Source organism: Phacochoerus africanus, chromosome 7 (assembly GCF_016906955.1).
Source record: "Phacochoerus africanus isolate WHEZ1 chromosome 7, ROS_Pafr_v1, whole genome shotgun sequence".
Lineage (NCBI taxonomy): Eukaryota > Metazoa > Chordata > Mammalia > Artiodactyla > Suidae > Phacochoerus > Phacochoerus africanus.
Genome location: NC_062550.1, coordinates 63,894,879 through 63,916,144, shown reverse-complemented (window position 1 = coordinate 63,916,144; position 21,266 = coordinate 63,894,879). Strand labels below are relative to the sequence as shown.

The 21,266-nt window shown below is 41.8% G+C and overlaps 1 protein-coding gene across 1 annotated transcript in view; it reads right to left on the bottom strand.

Moving 5' to 3' along the window:
- LRP6 (LDL receptor related protein 6) overlaps positions 1–18,950 on the bottom strand; it is a 165,089-nt gene extending 146,139 nt beyond the window's left edge. The window contains exon 1 of the mRNA XM_047787527.1: positions 18,616–18,950. Coding sequence (XP_047643483.1) covers positions 18,616–18,685 — 70 coding nt within the window. The 5' untranslated portion in view covers positions 18,686–18,950. The remainder of the gene's footprint in view (positions 1–18,615) is intronic.
- Positions 18,951–21,266: the final 2,316 nt, after the last annotated feature.

Sequence of the window (21,266 nt, the reverse complement as noted above, 5' to 3'; positions counted from 1 at the left end):
CTTTTTTTGGTCTCTTTAGGGCCATACCCCTAGCATATGGAGGTTCCCAGGCTAGGGGTCAAATCTGAGCTTTAGCCACTGGCCTACGGGATCCAGACCGAGTGTGCAACCTACACCACAGATCACAGCAACGCCAGCCAGATCCTTAACCCTCTGAGTGAGGCCTGCATCTGATTCACTTCCATTGAGCCACAACGGAATTCCAATATGTCAAAACTTAAATTTTAAGCTTTACATATGTGCAATTTATTGTGTTATCAATTATACCTTAATAAAACTGTTAAAATCTCTAGCAACCACAGTTCTTAATATAACTATTTTCTCTCTTTTTTTTATTTTAGGGCCATACTTGCGGCATATGGAAGTTCCCAGGCTAGGAGATGAATCAGAGATGTAGCCACTGGCCTACACCACAGCCACAGCAATGCCAGATCCAAGCCGAGCCTGCAACCTACACCACAGCTCACGACAATGCCAGATCCTTAACCCACTGAGCGAGGCCAGGGATTGAACCTGCGTCCTCATGGATGCTAGTCAGATTCATTTCTGCTGAGCCATGATGGGAACTCCCTAACTATTTTTATTCTGTTTTGCATTATTGTTAGGATGAACTTTGAATAAGACCTAATAATAAAACTAAATATAAAGCCTATCCTAAAGGAATAATACTACACTTTGAGAAAACTGAAGCTGTTAGGAATGAAGTAGTATGGGTTTTGGAGTTTTTTAAGCATTTATTTATTCTAAGCTTCTGACATTTACTGTCCTGGCATCAGTAGTAATTAAAGATCTAGAGTACCACCATCCAACAGACATTTCTGTGACTATAGAAATGATCTCTCCAATGTGCAATACAGTACCACATATATGGCTATGTGTGGCTACGGAGCACTTAAAACACTGCTAGTATGACTAAGGAACTAAAATTTTAATTCATTTCATTCATTTAAATTTAAGTAGACAAGTGGTCATATGGATAGCACAGATCTAGAGGCTAAAGAACACAAATGAAGCAGCAAAAATAAGGTCAGAGTTACAATGCAATAATCTACATGATCTTCTCTCACAATTACTAAAGGTCTAAAACTCATCCACAGCCAAGACCAAGTACCACTGAAAAGCGACCATTCCCTCTGTAAGAAATTAATTCCAAGAAATTAAAGGAGTCCCCCTGTGGTTTGGAAAGTTAAAGATCTAGTGGTGTCACAGCAATGGCTCCGGCTGCTGCTGTGGCACGGGTTCAATCCAGGGCCCAGGAACTTGCACATGCTGCTAGCGAGACCAAAAAAAATTAAGGTGCTCAATAAAGTGTAACGAAAAAGTGACGTTTAAGCCAGTTTATGGATTATGTCTGCAAAATGGAGTTATAAAGTCCACTATTTTCATCTGTAGTACAACATAAACTTCCCTTCTAAGCTAAAATTCAACATTCTTAGTCAAAAACAAATGGGCAGGAGTTCCCGTCGTGGCGCAGTGGTTAACGAATCCGACTAGGACCCATGAGGTTGAGGGTTCGGTCCCTGCCCTTGCTCAGTGGGTTAACGATCCTGCGTTGCCGTGAGCTGTGGTGTAGGTTGCAGACGCGGCTGGGATCCCGCGTTGCTGTGGCTCTGGCGTAGGCCGGTGGCTACAGCTCCGATTCAACCCCTAGCCTGGGAACCTCCATATGCCGCGGGAGCGGCCCAAGAAACAGCAACAACAACAACAACAAAAAGACAAAAAAAAAAAAACAAATGGGCAGATAGCTTCTTTTTATAAGTGACTAAGAGCCCTGTCTACTTATTCTGTGCACCTACTGCAGCTATTGGCAAATTAGTAAATTTTCCTCACAGATTCACTTTTAACTTGTTTCAGGCCTTCATACATCACACTTATCATAGTGTTCGCTGCATTATCTTATTATCTTATACTGAGCCCCATACAATGTGCCAATTATAAAAGTCAAAAAAAAGGTCAATATTAGTTAAGGGTACAAAGCAAAATGTGCATAGTGATGTGAAATAGCTGCAGAGCATTTACAACTTAAAATCCAAGAGTGATCATCTGGTATTTGTTGGGCACCTTTATGGCACTTTAACAGGGAAACTGTAGCAAATCTGCACAGGGCATTAGGTGGCAACTAAATGTTTTTTTGACTTTCAAGTCAAATGTTAACATTTTTACTGAATATTTGGTCTACAAAATTCAAAGAACCTTCTGATCACTTAAGGACTCACAAGCCTTAAGAGTACCAAAAAAAAAAGGAACAAATTAATTTAAGTTAGTACTGGTTGTAATCGAGGATTTCTAAAGGTTTATACATAAACCTATACCCTTTTTTTTTTTTTTTGGCTTTTCAGGGCCGCACCCATGGCATATAGAAGTTCCTAGGCTCAGGTTCGAATCGGAGTTGCAGCTGCTGGCCTATGCCACAGTCACATTAGATCCAAGCCACATCTGCAACCTACACCACAGCTCACAGCAATGCTGAATCTCCAAACCCCACTGATGGAGGCCAGGGATCAAACCCACATACTGATGAATATGAAGCAGATTCACTTCCGCTGTGCCACAACAGGAACTTCAACCTACACACTTTTAAAAGGAAATCCCAGAGTTCATCCTATTCAACCACCCTTCTGATACTTGAATACTTTCTACAATACTGTCATCAATATCTATTCAAGCAATACATTAAATGGGATATCTGAAAGGTATAATTTGATATGTAATAGTTTTATCTACTAAAAATATACATAGGATACACACACACTTGCCACTAGTTGCAGCATATGTGCCATGCACTCAACATCTTCCATTCTAAAGAGCTGACCTTCAGACTTCCTAATATTCAGATATCCAAATACCTTCCATCATTTTCTCTTTAATGAATCTTCACGGGTACTTAGACATCCTTATTTTCCTTTATTAACTTCTTACCAATCTTTTTCTAGTAGCCTTTCTACACTTCTTCTGCTTTCCTGAAGACAAACTCCATACTTTGAATCATTAATCCCAGATCATCTCAAAAAATAATCTTGGTTGAAAAAAAAAAAAAAAAAAGAGTTCCCATCATGGCTCAGCAGAAATGAGTCTGACTAGCACCCATGAGGATTCACGTTCAATCCCTGGCCTCGCTCAGTGGGTTAAGGATCCGGCATTGCCGTGAGCTGCAGTGTATGTAGCCTTTTTGTGTTTGATTCTGATACCTGCATACCTTATGGTCAAAGCCTTCTCCCTATTGCTAAAGTCTTTTCTTTTTGTCTTTTTTTTTTTTTTTTTGCTATTTCTTGGGCCGCTCCCGCGGCATATGGAGGTTTCCAGGCTAGGGGTCGAATTGGCGCCGTAGCCACCAGCCTAGGGCAGAGCCACAGCAACGCGGGATCCAAGCCGCGCATCTGGAACCTACACCACAGCTCACGGCAACGCCGGATAGTTAACCCACTGAGCAAGGCCAGGGACCGAACCCTCAACCTCATGGGTCCTAGTCGGATTCGTTAACCACTGCGCCACGACGGGAACTCCTGCTAAAGTCTTTTCAAATAAAGTTTCTCCCTGCCAAGTAGGAATTTATTTTTATTTGACATCTGTATAGGGTCATGATTTGGATGGGGACTGAACCTCATCTATGGATCCAGGCATCCCCATCTCAATCAATAATGACATTTTGGGAGTCATTTAAATTCCTCTCCTGCTCAGAGATTCAGCGACCTTTCCTTGAGTTCCACTCTTAAGCCAGTGCTGCAGACATTATCTGCTGAAACATGGTAATAAGTTACTTTGGATTTTGGGGGGGTTTTTTTGTCTTTTTAGGGCCGAATCAGAGCTATTAGCTGCTGGCCTATGCCACAGCCACAGCAGCACCAGATCAGAGCAGCATCTGCAACCTACACCACAGCTCATGGCAACACCAGATCCTTAACCCACTGAGCAAGGCCAGGGATTGAACCTGCATCCTCATGAATGCTAGTCAGATTTGTTTCCATTGAGCTACAATGGGAACTCCTCCTTTGGTAGGTTTCAGCAAAGAACTTTTTTCTTTGACTCCTAGATTAGACAATCACACTCAACTCCATACTGGGAATAGTTTCTTTCTTTCTTTTTAGGGCTGCACCCGAGGCATATGGAGGTTCCCAGGCTAGGGGTCTAAACGGAGCTGTTGCTGCCGGCCTACACAAGAGCCACAGCAACACCAGATCCAAGCCGCATCTTCGACCTACACCTCAGCTCACAGCAACGCCGGATCCTTAACCCACTGAACAAGTGGGGGATTGAACCCACAACCTCATGGTTCCTAGTTGGATTAATTTCCACAGCGCCACGACAGGAACTCCCAATACAGCGGGAATATTTTCAGCTCTTCCATGAGGCCTCTTCTGTCTTCCTGACTCCTATAGTGGAGACTACACAAGGGAATTTCCTTGACTCCTCCTAAGGGAATACTCTTTCCCAGCTCTTTTAAACTCATGTCTGGTTTAATTACCTAATCACACAGGTAATTCTCACTCTGCTGAGTTCCCTCCTTCTTTTACCACTGAGCACATGCATCACCATTACAGCATGAATTCAGTCCAGCACATTCAAAAATGCCAAAATCTTACTAAAGACAAAGCAGAACTTCAAAGCCCTGCAGGGGAATCAGGATTTTCCTAAAACCATTCCTTCTCCCCCGACCCTCTCTCTTCCTTCTGTTTTACCACCCTCAACCTTCCCTTCAGCTCCCTTGAATTATTCATCCATCCTCCTCCAATATCCCAATCTTCTCCACCCTCCTATCCAGCCCTGTCAGACCTTCCCCTTCTCACTCCAACCCCTCAACCCCTTGTAGTCACTAGAGCTTTAAGGCTCACTTTTCCCTACTAGGAACTCCGGCGGGGCTCACAGACCTGAAGTTAAAGTTAAAAATACAGCCTAGCAACAGACTATATCTTTTATCCACTCTGATGAGCTTTAGAGACATCCAGACACCCTCTGCTCTCTCTTTGGTCCCTCACTCAAAATTTAGTCCACAGTCTCCATAAGATTACATGTCAGGAGTTCCCGTCATGGCGCAGTGGTTAATGAATACGACTAGGAACCATGAGGTTGCGGGTTCGGTCCCTGCCCTTGCTCAGTGGGTTAAGGATTCGGCATTGCCGTAAGCTGTGGTGTAGGTTGCAGATGCGGCTCGGATCCCACGTTGCTGTGGCTCTGGTGTAGGCTGGTGGCTACAGCTCCGATTGGACCCCCAGCCTAGGAATCTCCACATGCCGCAGGAGCGGCCCAAGAAATAGCAAAAAAAAAAAAAGATTACATGTCAGGGCAAAGAAATCTTAACGGTCTCCTCCACAAACAACGGTGGGAAGACTTCAGCCTTCATAGACTGGGCAGGTAACTTCTAACTGCCCCCTCTGCCAGAAACACAATTAAAGGTAAAGCAAGGATGAGAGCTAGCTCTTTTATTCTAGCCAGTGAGTTAAAAGTTCCAAACTGAAGCAATAAGCTATTTGTATATTTTTATATGTACATGTGTTTGTCTGTCATATACGTATATAAAATATTTCCCTACCTTCAGATGGTATTACCCAGTATAATTTTAGATTATAAAATCCCCTAAAGGAGTTCTAGTCTAATTGCTTTCTAAGTTCTGTTCTGCTAAGTGCTCATATAAAAGTATTCCTAAGATATGCAGAAGTTAAGGAAATTAAACTTCTTATACTTTCACAAGTTTGTTTGATTTTTTTTATAGAAATTAATCCACATGTTTGAAGAATCCAAGTTAACATACATTTAGGCAAATCTCTGGTATATGATACTAGTTCAATATTGCTGGTTTAATATTGAACTTCTGTGACGCAGCAGAAACAAATCCAACTAGTATCCATAAGGATGTGGGTTCAATCCCTGGCCTTGCTCAGTAGGTCAAGGATCCAGCGTTGCCGTGAGCTACAGTGTAGGTCACAGACACAGCTCAGAAACATTGCTGCTATGGCTGTGACATAGCCCAGCAGAGCTGCAGCTCCGATCTGACCCCTAGCCTGGGAATTTCCATGTGCTGTGGGTACAGCCCAGAAAAGCAAAAGAAAAAAACAACAATAATATTACCAGTTTAATAAAAACAGCTATGTCTTCTGAGTCATGGGCATTAAGTATAACAAGAATACAGTTTGTAGTTTACTGTGGCTCAGGAGTAATGAACCCAACTAGTCTATGAAGATGCAGGTTTAATCCCTGGCCTCACTCAGCAGGTTAAGAATCCAGCATTGCCGTGAGCTGTGGTGTAGGTCACAGACGTGGCTTTGATCCCGCATTGCTGTGGCTGTGGCTACAGCTCCAAATTGAACTCTAGCCTGGGAACTTTCATATGCCGCAGCTTCAGCAACCCCCCCCCCCCCAAAAAAAAAACAGTTTTATTCTACTTGAATATGTTCTTCCGACACTTTACAGGTTTACTGATAGAATAAATGAGCATTATATGTACATTTGAATTTAGCCAAGTTGTATCATTATTCTGACAATCTTTACTTCAAAAGTAATTATGTCTTGTAATAAGCCAACCTGAAGAGTTTCCAAACTATTTTAATAACTTAGAACCTTAGAATTACGCTAAGTTCATGGATATTCATTAAATACCTAGGTCATTTCTAGGACAGAACACCAAAGCATAAGCATTTCAAGTTTATATACTTTTTCCCCTCTTATTTTTATGGTACTAAGAAGCTATATATATTTGAGTCTATTAATGAACATATTGATTTTTGCTACATTAAGAAACTGTATAATCTGGAAGCGCATAAAAAGTTTTAAGAAGTATATTCATAAGCTGTGCCAGCCTACTACAAAATGCTGGTGTATGACAGACAGTTCACAATTTTCCACCTCATGGTTTTCTCTGTAAAATAGTAGTTACTATAATTATAAGTTATAAACTTGTACATAAATGAGATTCTACTAGGAGAAATAATAACAGAAAAGAACAACTCTGTTTGCAAGGTATGCAGGATATGTTTTGAAGGAAAAAGAAAGTCCTAAAGCAAAATGACTGTTTCAGAATGAGAAAGAGAAGATGTAGAACAAAGCCTGAATCGGTAAAAAAAGTTAAAACAAGTTCATGGAAAAAAAATAATTTTGTCATGTCAAAGCCAGCTAAGATTTGACAGGTTTATTTCTAAAATTTTCAAAAAGTGCTCCAGCATCAAACATACTTAAACAAAACTAAAACTTGCTTTTCTACTGAAATGACAAAATTTTCTCAAGTTATTGTCTGCTCTTAATAAAGAGGTTTTACAGAAGGTTTTTTTTTTTGCTTTCAGAGTAATCATTCACCCTGGAAGCCAAAATGTCAGTGACCTTTCAAGATATCCTGTGCTTAGTGTTGATTTTATCATGTCTCATTATTTTCAAAAAACAATCTTCTCATTTTTAACAGAGCTAATATTCTTTACCATCATGTTCTTTCCTATGTTCACTTTTTTAAAAAAACTTTTGACACTGGTTAAAATAAACTGCTAGGTATTTTTCCTCACTGACCCATGATCCTATTTAATAAAATGTTCAAACTTCCTAACAATTTCTGACATTTTGTCTTTTCAAAATCAAATACTAAATGATATCTTTTGCTCCTACAACTATCTTTAAAGTTTCCCAAAGGGCCCCCTAAGAAGTTCACAAAGAATTAATTCCTTTACCTTATAAAAAGAGAGGTGTTAAAAATAATTGATTTAATCAATGTTCTGATTTGCAGAGGAAGCACTGTCAAATAAGACATGTTTACCCTCCCTAGATTAAACTGTATGGGTATAATGTTAATATGATTATTTCAAAAACTATATGAGGTTCCTAGAAACGTATCAATAGTCTGAGTGTCCACAACATCTTTCTATTTAAGATTCCTGGTGGTGCTTTGTCTGATATTAGACAACAGTATTGTGTCATCAATTATAATTATTCTTTTTATTCTTTTATGATTTAATGTTACCTTGTCATAATTTTCTTTAATTTGAATTCAGTTATTCTAGGTCGGCCAGTGAGTAGTTCTTCATCAGGGATTCACATCACTTCCTTATGGAATTTTATTATACAGATGTTTATGATTTATTCCAGACTTAATAAAAAATTTTACTTGATAATCTTGATATACTCTTGATCTGCTCTAACTATAAGCTTGATAACACATTATATCTCAGGATTATTACCTGTATTTAAATTTTTCTCTACAAAGATTATATTCATTTATACTTATAAGTTAAATATACTATCTCCTTTTTTAAAATAAACTTAATCATTATGTTTATAGATATTCAGCCTAAAAAAAATCTTTATGGACTATTTTGATTTGCATGCCATAAAAACAACCAAACTTAGTTGTCAACAAACTATCACGAAATCTTTCACTTTTAAAAGTATCCAAAATAAGATAGCACCATCATTTTAAAGGCTCTTATCTACAGATGGTTTTTTGTTTCACTCCGATGCTTCCCTGAAAGTGCCTGCTTATCAGCTACAGGCCAAGTGTTTGTCTTCAACAAAAAAGGATTCTGCTGAAAGAGAACTATACCAGGTAGTCCTGGGCACAGGCTTCTGATGGCATCTTTTAAATAACTTCGAAACTGTATCAGTGAACTGAATCAGGATTCCCAAAAAAGTTAGTGGAGAAACAGATGGACTCATGAGACTGCTAATCCAAGATCTAGCAAAACAAGAATTAATTACCCTGGATTGAATAAACTTATGAAGGGTGATTATGGGTTTTGTTTAAAATATTGCTGATGCTTTAATGTCCTATTTTCTAGATACAAGGAATTCATTTCTTTTCTCTTAAGCTATCTATAATTCATTGACAATTTAAGCAGATTATGCTTTTGTAGATGGAAATTAAACATTTATCTTTTTCTCCCTGACTCCTCTGTAATCAAAAACAAAACTCTTATTAAACAAGTATTTCTATTTTCATGGCAATATAGTTATTTGTATACATTCAATAAGAGTCTATCCTCCTGATTGGAAGCATTATTACATAATCAAGGCTTTGACTGGACTATGAATTTCAAAGTCATGCTCATTTAATCTAATATGACCAAACACTTTTAAGGAGCTATGGCTAATTTTATGAAGCAACACTCACAGTCCCCTTGGGAAAACTAGACTGGTATCTGGCTTACAGAGTTCCCAGACTTACAGGTAAAGTAAGCGAGGTCAATTCCAGGAAGGCACAGGAACCCTAGGATATTTTGGGGACCTTAGGAACTTACCCAAATCTCTAAGTATTGAAAGTATAACCTGATGGTGAGCACTTGACTTGGCCTCCTGGCCTCAAGAGGCTTTTAAAAGTTAAATCCAAGATTCCTTATAAAAACTTCCATTAAAGCAAACTTAAAATGCCTACACCTACATAATCAGGCCAAATCTAGTAAGACCAACTTCGCAATGACTTCAGTCTATCCTGTTGTGGACTGAATGTTTGTGTCCCCCCAAATTCATATGCTGAAACTCTACACTCATGTGACAGTATTAGGAAGTGGGGCCTTTTGGAGGTAATCAAGATTAGATGAGGTCAATCTAATGACCTAGGAATAAACCTGACCAAGGAGGTGAAAGACTTACATGCTGAGGACTATAAAACATTAATCAAGGAAATTCAAGAGGATTCAAAGAAATGGAAAGATATCCCATGCTCCTGGATTGGAAAAATTAGTATCATCACAATGTCCATACCACCCAAAGCAATCTACAGATTCAACACAATCCCTATCAAATTACCCATGACATTTTTCACAGAACTACAACAAACAGTCCAAAAATTTATATGGAACCATGAAAAACCCAGAACTGCCAAAGCAATCCTGGGGGGGTGGGGAGACCAAGCAGGTAATATTACAGGCAATATTACAAAGCTACCAGTCATCAAGACAGTGTGGTACTGGTACCAAAACAGACATACAGACCAATGGAACAGAACAGAGAACACAGAAATAAACCCAGATACCTATGATCAATTAATCTTTGACAAAGGAGGCAAGAATGTAAAATGGGAAAAAAATCTCTTCAGCAAGTGGCACCGGGAAAACTGGACAGCTGCATGTAAATCAATAAAACTGGAACACACCCTCACACCATGCACAAAAATAAACTCAAAATGGCTTAAAGACCTAAACGTAAGGCAAGACTCCATCAAACTCCTAGAAGAGAACATAGGCAAAATATTCTCTGACATCAACCTTACAAATGTTTTAAGTCAGTCTCCCAAGGCAACTGAAATAAAAGCAAAAATAAACCAATCAAACTAAATAAACCTAATCAAACTGACAAGCTTTTGCACAGGCAAAGGAAACCATAAAAAACAAAAAGACAACCTACAGAATGGGAGAAAATAGTTTCATGCGATGCAACTGACAAGGGCTTAATCTAAAATATACAAACAATTTATACAACTCAACAGCAAAAAAAAACCTACAACCCCACGGAAAAATGGGCAAAAGACCTGAATAGACATTTCTCCAAAGAAGACATACAGATGGCCAACAGGAACATGAAAATATGCTCAACACTACTAATTATCAGAGAAATGCAAATCGAAACTACATTGAGGTACCACCTCACGTCGGTCAGAATGGCCATCATTAGTAGGTCTACAAATAACGAATGCTGGAGAGGGTGTGGAAAAAAGGGAACCCTCCTACACTGTTGCTGGGAATGTAAACCGATACAACCACTGTGGAAAACAGTATGGAGGTACTTCAGAAAACTAAACATAGAACTACCATATGACCCAGCAATCCCATTCCTGAGCACACATCCAGACAAAGCTTTCACCTGTATGTTCACTGCAGCACTATTCACAATAGCCAAGACATGGAAACAACCTAAATGTCCAACCACAGATGAATGGATTAAGATAGGGTACATATACACAATGGAATACTACTCAGCCATAAAAAAGAACAAAATAATGCCATTTGCAGCAACATGGATGGAACTAAAGACTCTCATACTAAGTGAAATAAGTCAGAGGAGAAAGGCAAATACCATATGATATCACTTATATCTGGAATCTAACATACAGCACAAATGAATCTATCTACAGAAAAGAAACAAACTCATGGGAATGGAGAAGAGACTTGTGGTGGCCAAGAGGGAGTGGGAGGGACTGGGAGTTTGGGGTTAGTAGATGCAAACTATTGCATTTGGAGTGGATAAGTAATGAGATTCTGCAGTAAGGCACAGGGAACTATGTATCTGATCACTTGTGATGGAACATGGTGGAGGACAATGTGGAAAAAAAAGAATGTATGCGGATGTACGCCTGGGTCACTTTGCTGTGCAGCAAAAACTGACAGAACACTGTAAAGCAACTATAACAAAAAAATTTTTTTAAAAAGATTAAATGATGTCATAAGGGTGGAGTCTTCATGAATGAGATTAGTACCCTTCTAAGAGCCCAGAGAGAGCTGCTTCCTCTCTCTCCTGAGAGGACACAAAGAGGTGGGCAGTCTGCAATCTGGAAGAGGGTCTTCATCAGAATCTGACCATGTTGACACCCTACTGTTGGGGTGCCAGCCTCCAGACTGTGAGAAATAAATTTCTGTTGTTTACAAGCTATCCAGTCAAATATTTTTGTTACAGCAACTGAGCTGATTAAAACATATCCCTAAGAGTAACAAATTTTGTTGTAAACAACAGGGGGACTGACCAAGTGCTCACAACGGCCCTTGCTTATCCATTGACCTGGCTTGACCAAACTTTAGTCAGGCTTTCCTCCTCTCCTACAAGCCCCTATAGTTTGCCTTACCCTAAATTTAAGCAGACAGATGCAGAACTTCCTCCCTTGATAGCTCATCATTCCAAGCTACCAACTGACTGCAGGAAATAAAAAATTCCTGTTAAACTATCCTGATCCTGCAATCTGCTCACCCTACGCAAACTGCCTACACTCTTTTTTTTTTTTTTTTGTCTTTTTGCCATTTCTCGGCCGCTCCTGCGGCATGTGGAGGTTCCCAGGCTAGGGGTCCAATCGGAGCTGTAGCTGCCAGCCTACGCCAGAGCCACAGCAATGCAGGATCCGGGCCACGTCTGCGACCTTCACCACAGCTCACGGCAACGCCGGAATCTTGACCCACTGAGCAAGGGCAGGGATTGAACCCGCAACCTCATGGTTCCTAGTCGGATTCGTTAACCACTGCACCACAACGGGAACTCCTGCCTGCACTCTTAAGAAGTTCCTGCTAGCCCTGCTTACCCCTCTCTGTAAAAAAAAAAAAAAAAAAGTCATTTTGTGTTTTATTTTGAGATGCCTGCAGATCCTGCAGTCAGAGCATTCTCCCTATTACAATAACCCTTTTGAATAAAGTCTTGCCTTACCCAAATCTGGATTTTTTTTTTTTTTTTTTGTCTTTCTAGGGCCGCACCCGCGGCACATGGAGGTTCCCAGGCCAGGGGTCCAATCAGAGTTGTAGCCACCAGCCTAAACCAGAGCCACAGCAATGCGGAATCCCGAGACACATCTCACAGAAATGCCGGATCCTTAACCCACTAAGCAAGGCCAGGGATCAAACCCTCGCCCTCGTGGATGCTAGTCAAGTTCACTAGCCGCTGAGCCACGACAGGAACTCCTGGATTTTCTTTTTTTAATAGTAGTAAGACAAACTACCTATGTGCAAACTCCAAAATTACAAAGATATTTATTTCCCCCTACCCAAGCAACTGGTATCATTTTCAAAACCATAAGGCCCAGGTGAAATCAGGTGCATACAAAAAGCAATGCATGTAAAATAACTGTCCAGAGTACCAGCCATCCGCGCTTAGGTCAGTCATTCATCTTTCTAGTGTCAATTAATAACTTAAAAATCCACTTAATTTTGGGGGGAGGGCCTAAAAATATGATTTCACTTCACATACCAATCTCCTGGCCTTTCCAAGTAAGGTATTAAAGAAACAAAAACTAGCAAGTTACACTACAGTTATTTTAATGGGATCACAGCACTGAGGTACTAATAATTTTCACATCGAGCCCAGACACATTTCAGTATTTTCCTGTCTCACATTTGAATGACTTAAACCTGTGGTGAGGATAGTCACTGCCACAACTAACACAAACAGCTTGAGAAACAAAAGCATGTACTAATGTTATCAAATAACACTATTTTCATTATATTTATGATAAGTTATATTTTAAAAGAATAATCTAAAAGGCAAATATCCTATCCTTTGGGTTGCCTGCTCCATGTATCTGACTAAATTTCAAAGTTATTCACTTGGTGGAGCAGTGCTTTATTCATCAAGACAGGATGGTTTTACAGAAGATACATAAAGACTCATATAAAATGTGAAATATACAATGCAGGAACTCAGTATAACATTTACCTATCCTACAGGGAAACGTTCATCAACTGAACGATTTTAATTATTATAAATAAACCTACGACAATAAAATATCTCAATTAGACAATATTTTGATAACATTATTTTGATAAATAAGTATCACAGTCAACTGGACTATTTACTCTCTAGTTAATTTACAATAATCACCTAAAGCAGTGTTCAAGTTGCAAACCTTCAGAAGGTAAACTCAGTAGATAGTAGCCACTCTGTTTATATAAAACAAAATAGAAAATATCACAAGCAAAAGTATTTCATGGAGTTTGTTTCATTTAAGAATCAAGTTAAAAACTCACTGGCCTAAAACCAATGACTGCCCAACACAGTCCCCAGAACTCAAATGTTTTACTGGTCCTTCCTAAATATTAGTATTTCATTTCATTTAGCCATCTTAACAGTGACCATTTACTCAAAGTCTAGTACTGACTGTGCTATCCCTTTGCAAACATTGCATCATCAGTTCTCACAGGAATCTTGGAAGGTATTATCCCCATCTAAAAAGAGAAGAAACTAAAGCTAAGTATCTTGTTCAAGGCTACATAAAGTGTTAGAGAGATCTGAACTTGGTTGGTCAACAAAGCCCATACCTTTCTGCTACACTGCCCCTCTTTATAATCTTTGCTAAATACAAACTTGCGATAAAATTTCCATGATGAAAATGAATTTTCTCAGAGTAGTTACCATAGCCTAAACCCAACTACAACCTGTGTTACTTGTTTTTCCAATGTTCAAATTATAAGTTCACATAAAATATTTTTCATTATATATACCCCTTCACAGGTTCTCCTCCCTTCCCCCAGGCCCCAGCATCCATGATACACTGAAATCCCCAGGCCAGTGATCAATCTGAGCTTCAGCTGCAACCTATGTCAACAGCTACAGCAATGCCTGATCCTTAATTCACTGTGCTGGGCCAAGGATCGAACCCGTGCCTCGGCAGCAACAATGCAGGACCCTTAACCCCCAGCACTACAGTAGGAACTCCCCACAGGATCTTCCTTCTTCTTTCATATTAAAGAAAAGACAATCCCTTCTAAGAGTCAAAGCATATATAACTATATGGAAAAGTATTTCAGTTCAGCAAATAGAAAAACCTCCACTTGAAAAAAAATTCTCTGTAAAATTGAACCATGGTAAATCACTGTTAGGCCTGATAATAACAATGAGCTGAAACCCTGAAGTTTTATAACCAGTCAGATTATTTCCTAGCCAGACCAGCAAATCTAAAGCCGAGAAGTAAGTGAGGATTAAAATATCAGACTCAACTATATAAAATGGTCATCAAATATCAATTCACATGACTCGACTTAATGCTTAAAGGGTTATCTAGCCCAGGTTCTAAGTGTTTTGTCTGGAACAAAGATTCAGCAGAATGTTAAAAGGATTTATGAAAAAACTCATTGTCAAGTTTGGGAAACAATGGATAGAGGTAAAAAGAGTCTCTACCTCAGGACTTCTCAGAGCCTTTCATGTGTTAATATGAAGCATGAACCTCCAAAAGGATTCACTATCCTACTAACGAAGGTGTACAGAGATTAAGCGACTTTTCCAAGGTCACACAGCCAGCTAATGGTAAACTTAGAATCAAATTCTCCTGACTCCCATGTCAAAACTCATTCTATCTCCCCAAGACTTCATTTCACCTGATATTAAACAATCTTCCAAGGACCATTCCTATAACAATTTAAGATGAGGAACACTAGTGGCTTGTTTATTCTGACAGTACTTACCACCACCCTACCAAACCAAATAACAACAACAACAACAAAACGTAGCAAAAAATTCTTATAAAACAACAAAGCCTTCTCAAAATAAACTGGGATAGGAGTTCCCTGGTGGCTTAGTGGGACAAGGATCTAGCACTGCCACCAGAGAAGCTTGGTTTCAATCCCTGGCAGGGGCACTTCTGCATGCATGAGTACGGCCAAAGAGAAAGAAAAAGAAAAAGAAAAAAAAGCTGGGACGCAATATTTATAGATTACAGACACTTATGGTGTCCTGAAACTTAAATTTTTTTTTTTTTTTTGGTCCTTTTATGGCCACAGGTGCAGCATATGGCAGTTTCCAGGCTAGAGGTCAAATCAGAATTGCAGCTGCTGGCTACACCACAGCATCTTCAACCTACACCACAGCTCATGGTAAAAGGTGGATCCTTAATGCACAAAGCGAGGCCAGGGATCAAACTGGTGTCCTCATGGATACTTGGCAGGTTCATTACCACTAACAGAACTCCCCAAAACTTAAATTCTTATAGAAAATATTTCTTCTAGGAAATCAGAGCTATAATCTTTTCTAATCAGTATTTGGAAGTAAAAGAAAGGTAAGGATAGCAACCTATATTGTGAGGTCTATTAGAGCAGGACCCAGGTCTATTTTGCTCATCACTATACACCATCAAACCCTGATATACAGTAGGTATTTCATACCTAATTATGAAAAGAATAACAAATCCCTGCTCTAACATTAATTAGCTGTAGGATCTTGATCACGGTATAATCTCTCTGTATCTGAGTTTCCCCACTTGCAAATGAAGTGGTTAGACCAGAATGATCAAGATCTCTAAGAACTGGTGAAACTCATATAAAATAAATCTCATATCCCCAGCATGTGAGGGTACGTCCAGGGTCAAAAATTGTAACAAAAAAATAATATCTGCAAATCACTTATATTCAGTTCCTCACTTAATATACCCCGCCCCCCAAAAAACAGCTCGCTATTATCGCCCACAATTTACATGCAAAGAAACTGGAGCCCATAGAAACTGACTTCAAACACAAAGTTATTAGGCAGGGAAGCACAGCCCCCCCCCCCCCCCCCCCCCCCCCCCGCCAGGGCCACTTCCCACCGCATACGGAGGTTCCCAGGCTAGGGGTCTAATCGGAGCTGTAGCCGCCAGCCTACACCACAACCACAGCAGCACAGGATCCAAGCCGCGTCTGCAACCTACACCACAGCTTACGGCAACACGGGATCCTTAACCCACTGAGCAAGGCCAGGAATAGAACCCGCAACCTCATGATTCCTAGTCGGAATCGTTAACCACCGCGCCACGACAGGAACTCCAACACAGGCTTTAAATCCAACATTTTAGGATTGAAATTCCCAAATCTATCCTTCACACCTTTCCTCTGATGGTAGGGAAAGGGATGCAGCCCAGATGATGATAGTATTATGCTACTGATGTAACAGAGCTACAGAAAAAGTCCTCCCCAACTCTCTCATCATCCCACCTTCCCAATGTCAGAGCTCCAACTCTTCTGTGAAGACAAATGAGCTTAATTAAACTAGTTAATTACGTTTCTCCCTGGAGTCCAAGGTTAACTAATATCACTGTTTTAATAGAAGATGACATCAGCAAGGAATGAAAAGAATATGAGTTATGAATAAAAATCTTCCACAGTGAAAAACAGTTTTAGTTCAAATACATAGTTAAGTAGGTTAAAGTCAAAGACCACCTTATACCATTAATATGCTACATTTAAAATGAGAGCTTCACTTTTCAAAACTTTGTTTCCTAGTGGAAATGAGACAATTTAAACTATTAACTCTTTTAGGTCTTCATATATAGTATCACACTTCAAAATATAACTCATTATTTCTCTTAACTCCAATAATGACCAAAACCAACTCTGGGCTCAAACTTGGTGTTAAACATTTACATCAAATCCTTCTGTTCCAAGAAATACAACTGAGCAACCAGAAGCATGCCAGGTAATGGATTTCAATTTCCCCAAGACTTTAACCCATCAGCTGATTCTATTTATTAACCTTTAAATATACACATATTCTTATGTCAAATATAATCCCCTTTCAACAAGGAGTAAACTGTAATAAACATATACTTATTAAACCTCTTAAGTACTTAAAACTGCATTAAATTCTCAGCCAAGAAAATGAAATAAGCACTATCTTTCTGGAGTTTAAACGTGGAAATAGTTTGGAATGTGCTTACAGTTGAGTCCCAATTATTAAGTATAAGTAGATACAACATGCAGACATTATAATCCTGAGACATGAATAAAGGAAAAAAATTTCTCCTCTCAAAATTGTCAATCACGCTTATCCAAAATAAATATACACACAAATAGCTTATCTGGCTCATTTATAGCACAACACGGTTAGTTACTATCGTGCTCTGGAAACTTCCGTTAAGTTTGAACACTTAACAAACGTTTAGCCTGTTAAATTAATAGCTAAAAATCTCCTTAGACTCAAGAGGTCCCATATCTGAAAAGAACTGACAGCGAACACAAGCGAAAATCTTAACGAAACCAAAGCTACATACAAATCATTGCATCAATTGGCACTTAAATTGCTCGGCTGGTAAATGCCCCACAGCATCAGAGTCATCACTGCCTCAACACTGGCTAAGTTTGAGAATAGCTGCTGAAATCTTGCGGGCCAGTCAAAAACCTCAGCGAACTAAAATCACAAAATAAAAGTCACAGCCTATGTGACAGCTTTGCGGGCCAATTAAAAACAAACAAACAAGCCAAGGAACCACAGAATTTACTCGATTCTCGAGCAAATTCCCCCGGGGAGCGCAGCAGATGGTAGCTTAGGTCCCGGGACAGGCTCCTCTCCACCAAGGATGACTTTCCTGCTTGGTGCCAACTGTACACTTGCAAGCTCCGAAAATAGGGGCAAGTTCTGAATACCAGGGGTTACAAGGGCAACGTTTCTATTTTATCACGGGCTGAAGCCCAGACGACTCCCAAGGCTGAAACGCTCGACCTATAACCTCGGAGTCGCTTTCCAACTGTGCTCTCACCCACGATCATTATATCCCCAAAGGAAGCCAATTATTAGTTGTAACAAGGCCTGGAAAAATAGTAAGAGGGCTCTAAAAGTTCACAAGACAGACACGGAAAAGGTGGGGGCAGGAGAAGCCCGACGTTGAAGCATCTCAGGCTCAAACATTCCAAGGGCCAAAATCCATACAAAGCCCCTAGTCCCCAGTGACTCCACGCAGAAGCAGACACACCGACCCTCAGTCGCACGGAAAGAATGGGGGGTCCAGGGGGTTACCCGCACAGGCTGCTAATGGTAAACTTAGAATCATCCGTTCCGACCAGGTCGGGGGAGGCGAGGCGGGGGCTGCATCGTGGCCGGGCGGAGCGCGCAGCCCCTTCTCCCGGGCCCCTCTCTCCCTCCTTCCCCAAGACCAGGCCTCTCCCCGCTCCTCTTCCCCTTCTTCGCCTCCCTCCCCTCCCCCCAGACACACAGAATGAGGCCCCCTCCCCCCAAAACCCCACCAACTTTCCCCGTCCCCGTGCTTCCCACCTCTCAGGAGCACGCAGAAACTGCAGGCCAGGAGGCTCCTCAGGACGGCCCCCATCTTCCCTTCTCGCATTCGCTTCTCTCACCGGCGAGGGGCGGCCCGAAGAGGGGGAGGCGAGGAGCCGGGGCGGCCGCGGCAGCGGCAGGTCTGCACGCTCATGCTTCCCAGCTTTCCGGAGAGAGAGAAGAAAGAAAGGGGCACGTCAAGGCTCCGCGCGCGCCGCCGCCGCCCTCTCTACCGCGCCGCTCCGCCCGGGGCTCGCGCGACGCCAGCGTCTGCTTCCATCCCGCCGCCTCCTCCCCCGGCGCCCCGCTTCCCCCGCGCAGTTCCTCATTCAGCCTCTTCCTCTCACGCCGCGGCGCAGGGATACCGGCTCCCGCCGCCGCCACGGGTCGCCGCCGAGGTCTCCCTGCGCGCGGGCGAGCCCCCTCCCTCGGCACCGCCTCCCGGGCGGTTTAGAAAAGGAGAGAGGGCCGCGCGCACGGCCTCGGCTGGCAGACCCCGGGAAATTCGAGGGGCGAGCAGAAGCGGGCAGGAGGGGAAAGGCCGCCCGGCGGCGCATTCCGATGGGATTCTTTCCCGGGCCGGCCCCTTCGGCCCTCCCCGCGGAGGGCGTGAAGCGACGTCGAACAACATCGGTGCCGGCGTGGTCGGGACTACTTTCTGCGGCTCGGCCGGGCCGCCGCCTGCTCTGCTCTTTGTGCGGCAGCCGCGGGCCGAGCCAGGTGGGGTTCTCGGGCCACGCCGGCTGCCACCTGGGCCAGGGCGGCGAGGGCGTTGAGGGCGGCGGGGACAGATTGGCTGGAGCCGCGGAGCTGCAAGTCCACGCTCTGGGATATCGATAAGGGGTGATGAGCTCAGTCTCCAGGATTGGGAATTGGTTTAAGCATCTCTTTTTTTTAAGCATATCTCTTTTTAAAGAAAATAAAAACTAATGCTGTATCCACCAGCTTTCAACGTGGATATGGTGAAGGGTGCTCAAACGCCAACACAAAACGGAGATTTATTTTTTCCTCCTGGCTTCCCAGAACTGCAGACTGCCCCCACAATTAAGTCCGACAAGGACTAAAGATTTCTAAACTGGCAGATAAAATTCCAAGATAAATGCGTCAGCACCTAAGAGAGTAAAGGGACAATGGGTCAGGACTTAATTCGGGATTTTACAAATTGCGTTTAATGATGGTTGTTTGGCATGTTTTGATGATCAGTTCTCAGCTGGAGAAGGAAAGATTCCTCAGCATCTCAGAGTGATTTTGCTCAGCCTTTGCTGGCTGCTCTCCGGGCACTGGGCGTTCAGGGATAGGTGCTCAGACGTCCCTGGAGTCACGTGGCAGTTTCAGTCCAGGAGGGCACACCATCAGGAGTTAACCATAAAGGAACTATCAGGTGCATCCTGCCCAGCCGTCACACGCCCTCACCTGGGGGCAGATGGTGCAGAGGCGGGGATGCCCCTACGTTGGTACTAGCGTCTCAGTGACATGGTTCACCAAGTGCTGCGCACACATGATCGGATTTGACACTCAACTACCCTGGGGTAAGGCAGGTTGTGTTACTTAGTATCCTCATTGCACAGAGGAGGAAAATGAGAATCTGAGGGGTTCAATGACTTACCCAAGGCCAGTCAGGTGGCGACTAGCCCGTCCAAACCCAAGCCAGGTCTTCCGACTGCAGACCCTGCTCTGTCGGAGAAATGCCACTGATCCAAAGCCAGGGGTGTCTGTGAGCAAAAAAGAGCCAAATCACCTGAGCTAAAAGGGCAAAAAACAGCTAAATTCACCTGAGAACGTCTAGCCGCCACTAATTTAAATTACCTTCCTCCAAGAACCATGTCAGGACTCGGCAAGTTTTGTATTCTGTCCTCCTCAAAACAGATAATCGAGAACCAGGTTTTCAGCAATTGCCTAGAGAATGTCACCTCGAAGCTATGAGTCTGTGGCGACACCATGATGTAGTTGGGAAGGCATGAGCTTTGGAAAGAGATGATTAGGATTCAAATCCTACCAGTTACTAGATGTGTAACTTTGGGCATGAAATTTAGGTACACTGCACCTCGTTTTTCTCATTTGTAAAAATGGGAATAATACCTCGATCAGGCTTACAGTAGGAATTAAATTTTAAAGAAAAAATATATTTGTATTTCTCAGTATATAATAGGTGCTCAATAAATGATCATTTCCTTTCTCAACTCCTACAAAGCGAACGGTATCATAGTAACTTGGAATCCTTCGGAAATTATGGAAGACAGGGAGGAAAAGTACATACTCGAGATGTTTATTCCAGGATAATTTCTAAGTAGAAGTAGATAACTACAAAGCCAATGAAAATTAACCTGCAGGGAGTTCCATTGTGGCACAGCAGCTCAGGTTCACTGCTGTGGGCACAGGTTGGATCTCTAGCCTGGGAGCTTCTGTATGCCACAGGCGTGGTCAGAAAAGAAAAATTAACCTCTAGAACACCTCATTTTCTTACTTTATTTCTTACTTTCTTTTTGTTGTTTGTTTGGCCTCACCCATGGCTGTGGAAGCCCCCGAGCCGGGGATCCAACCCATGCCACAGCAGTGACCTGAGCCATTGCAGTGACAACACCAGATCCTTAACCCATGGAGCCACCAGGAAACTTCAGGACATCCCCACACTTTTTTTTTTTTTGTCT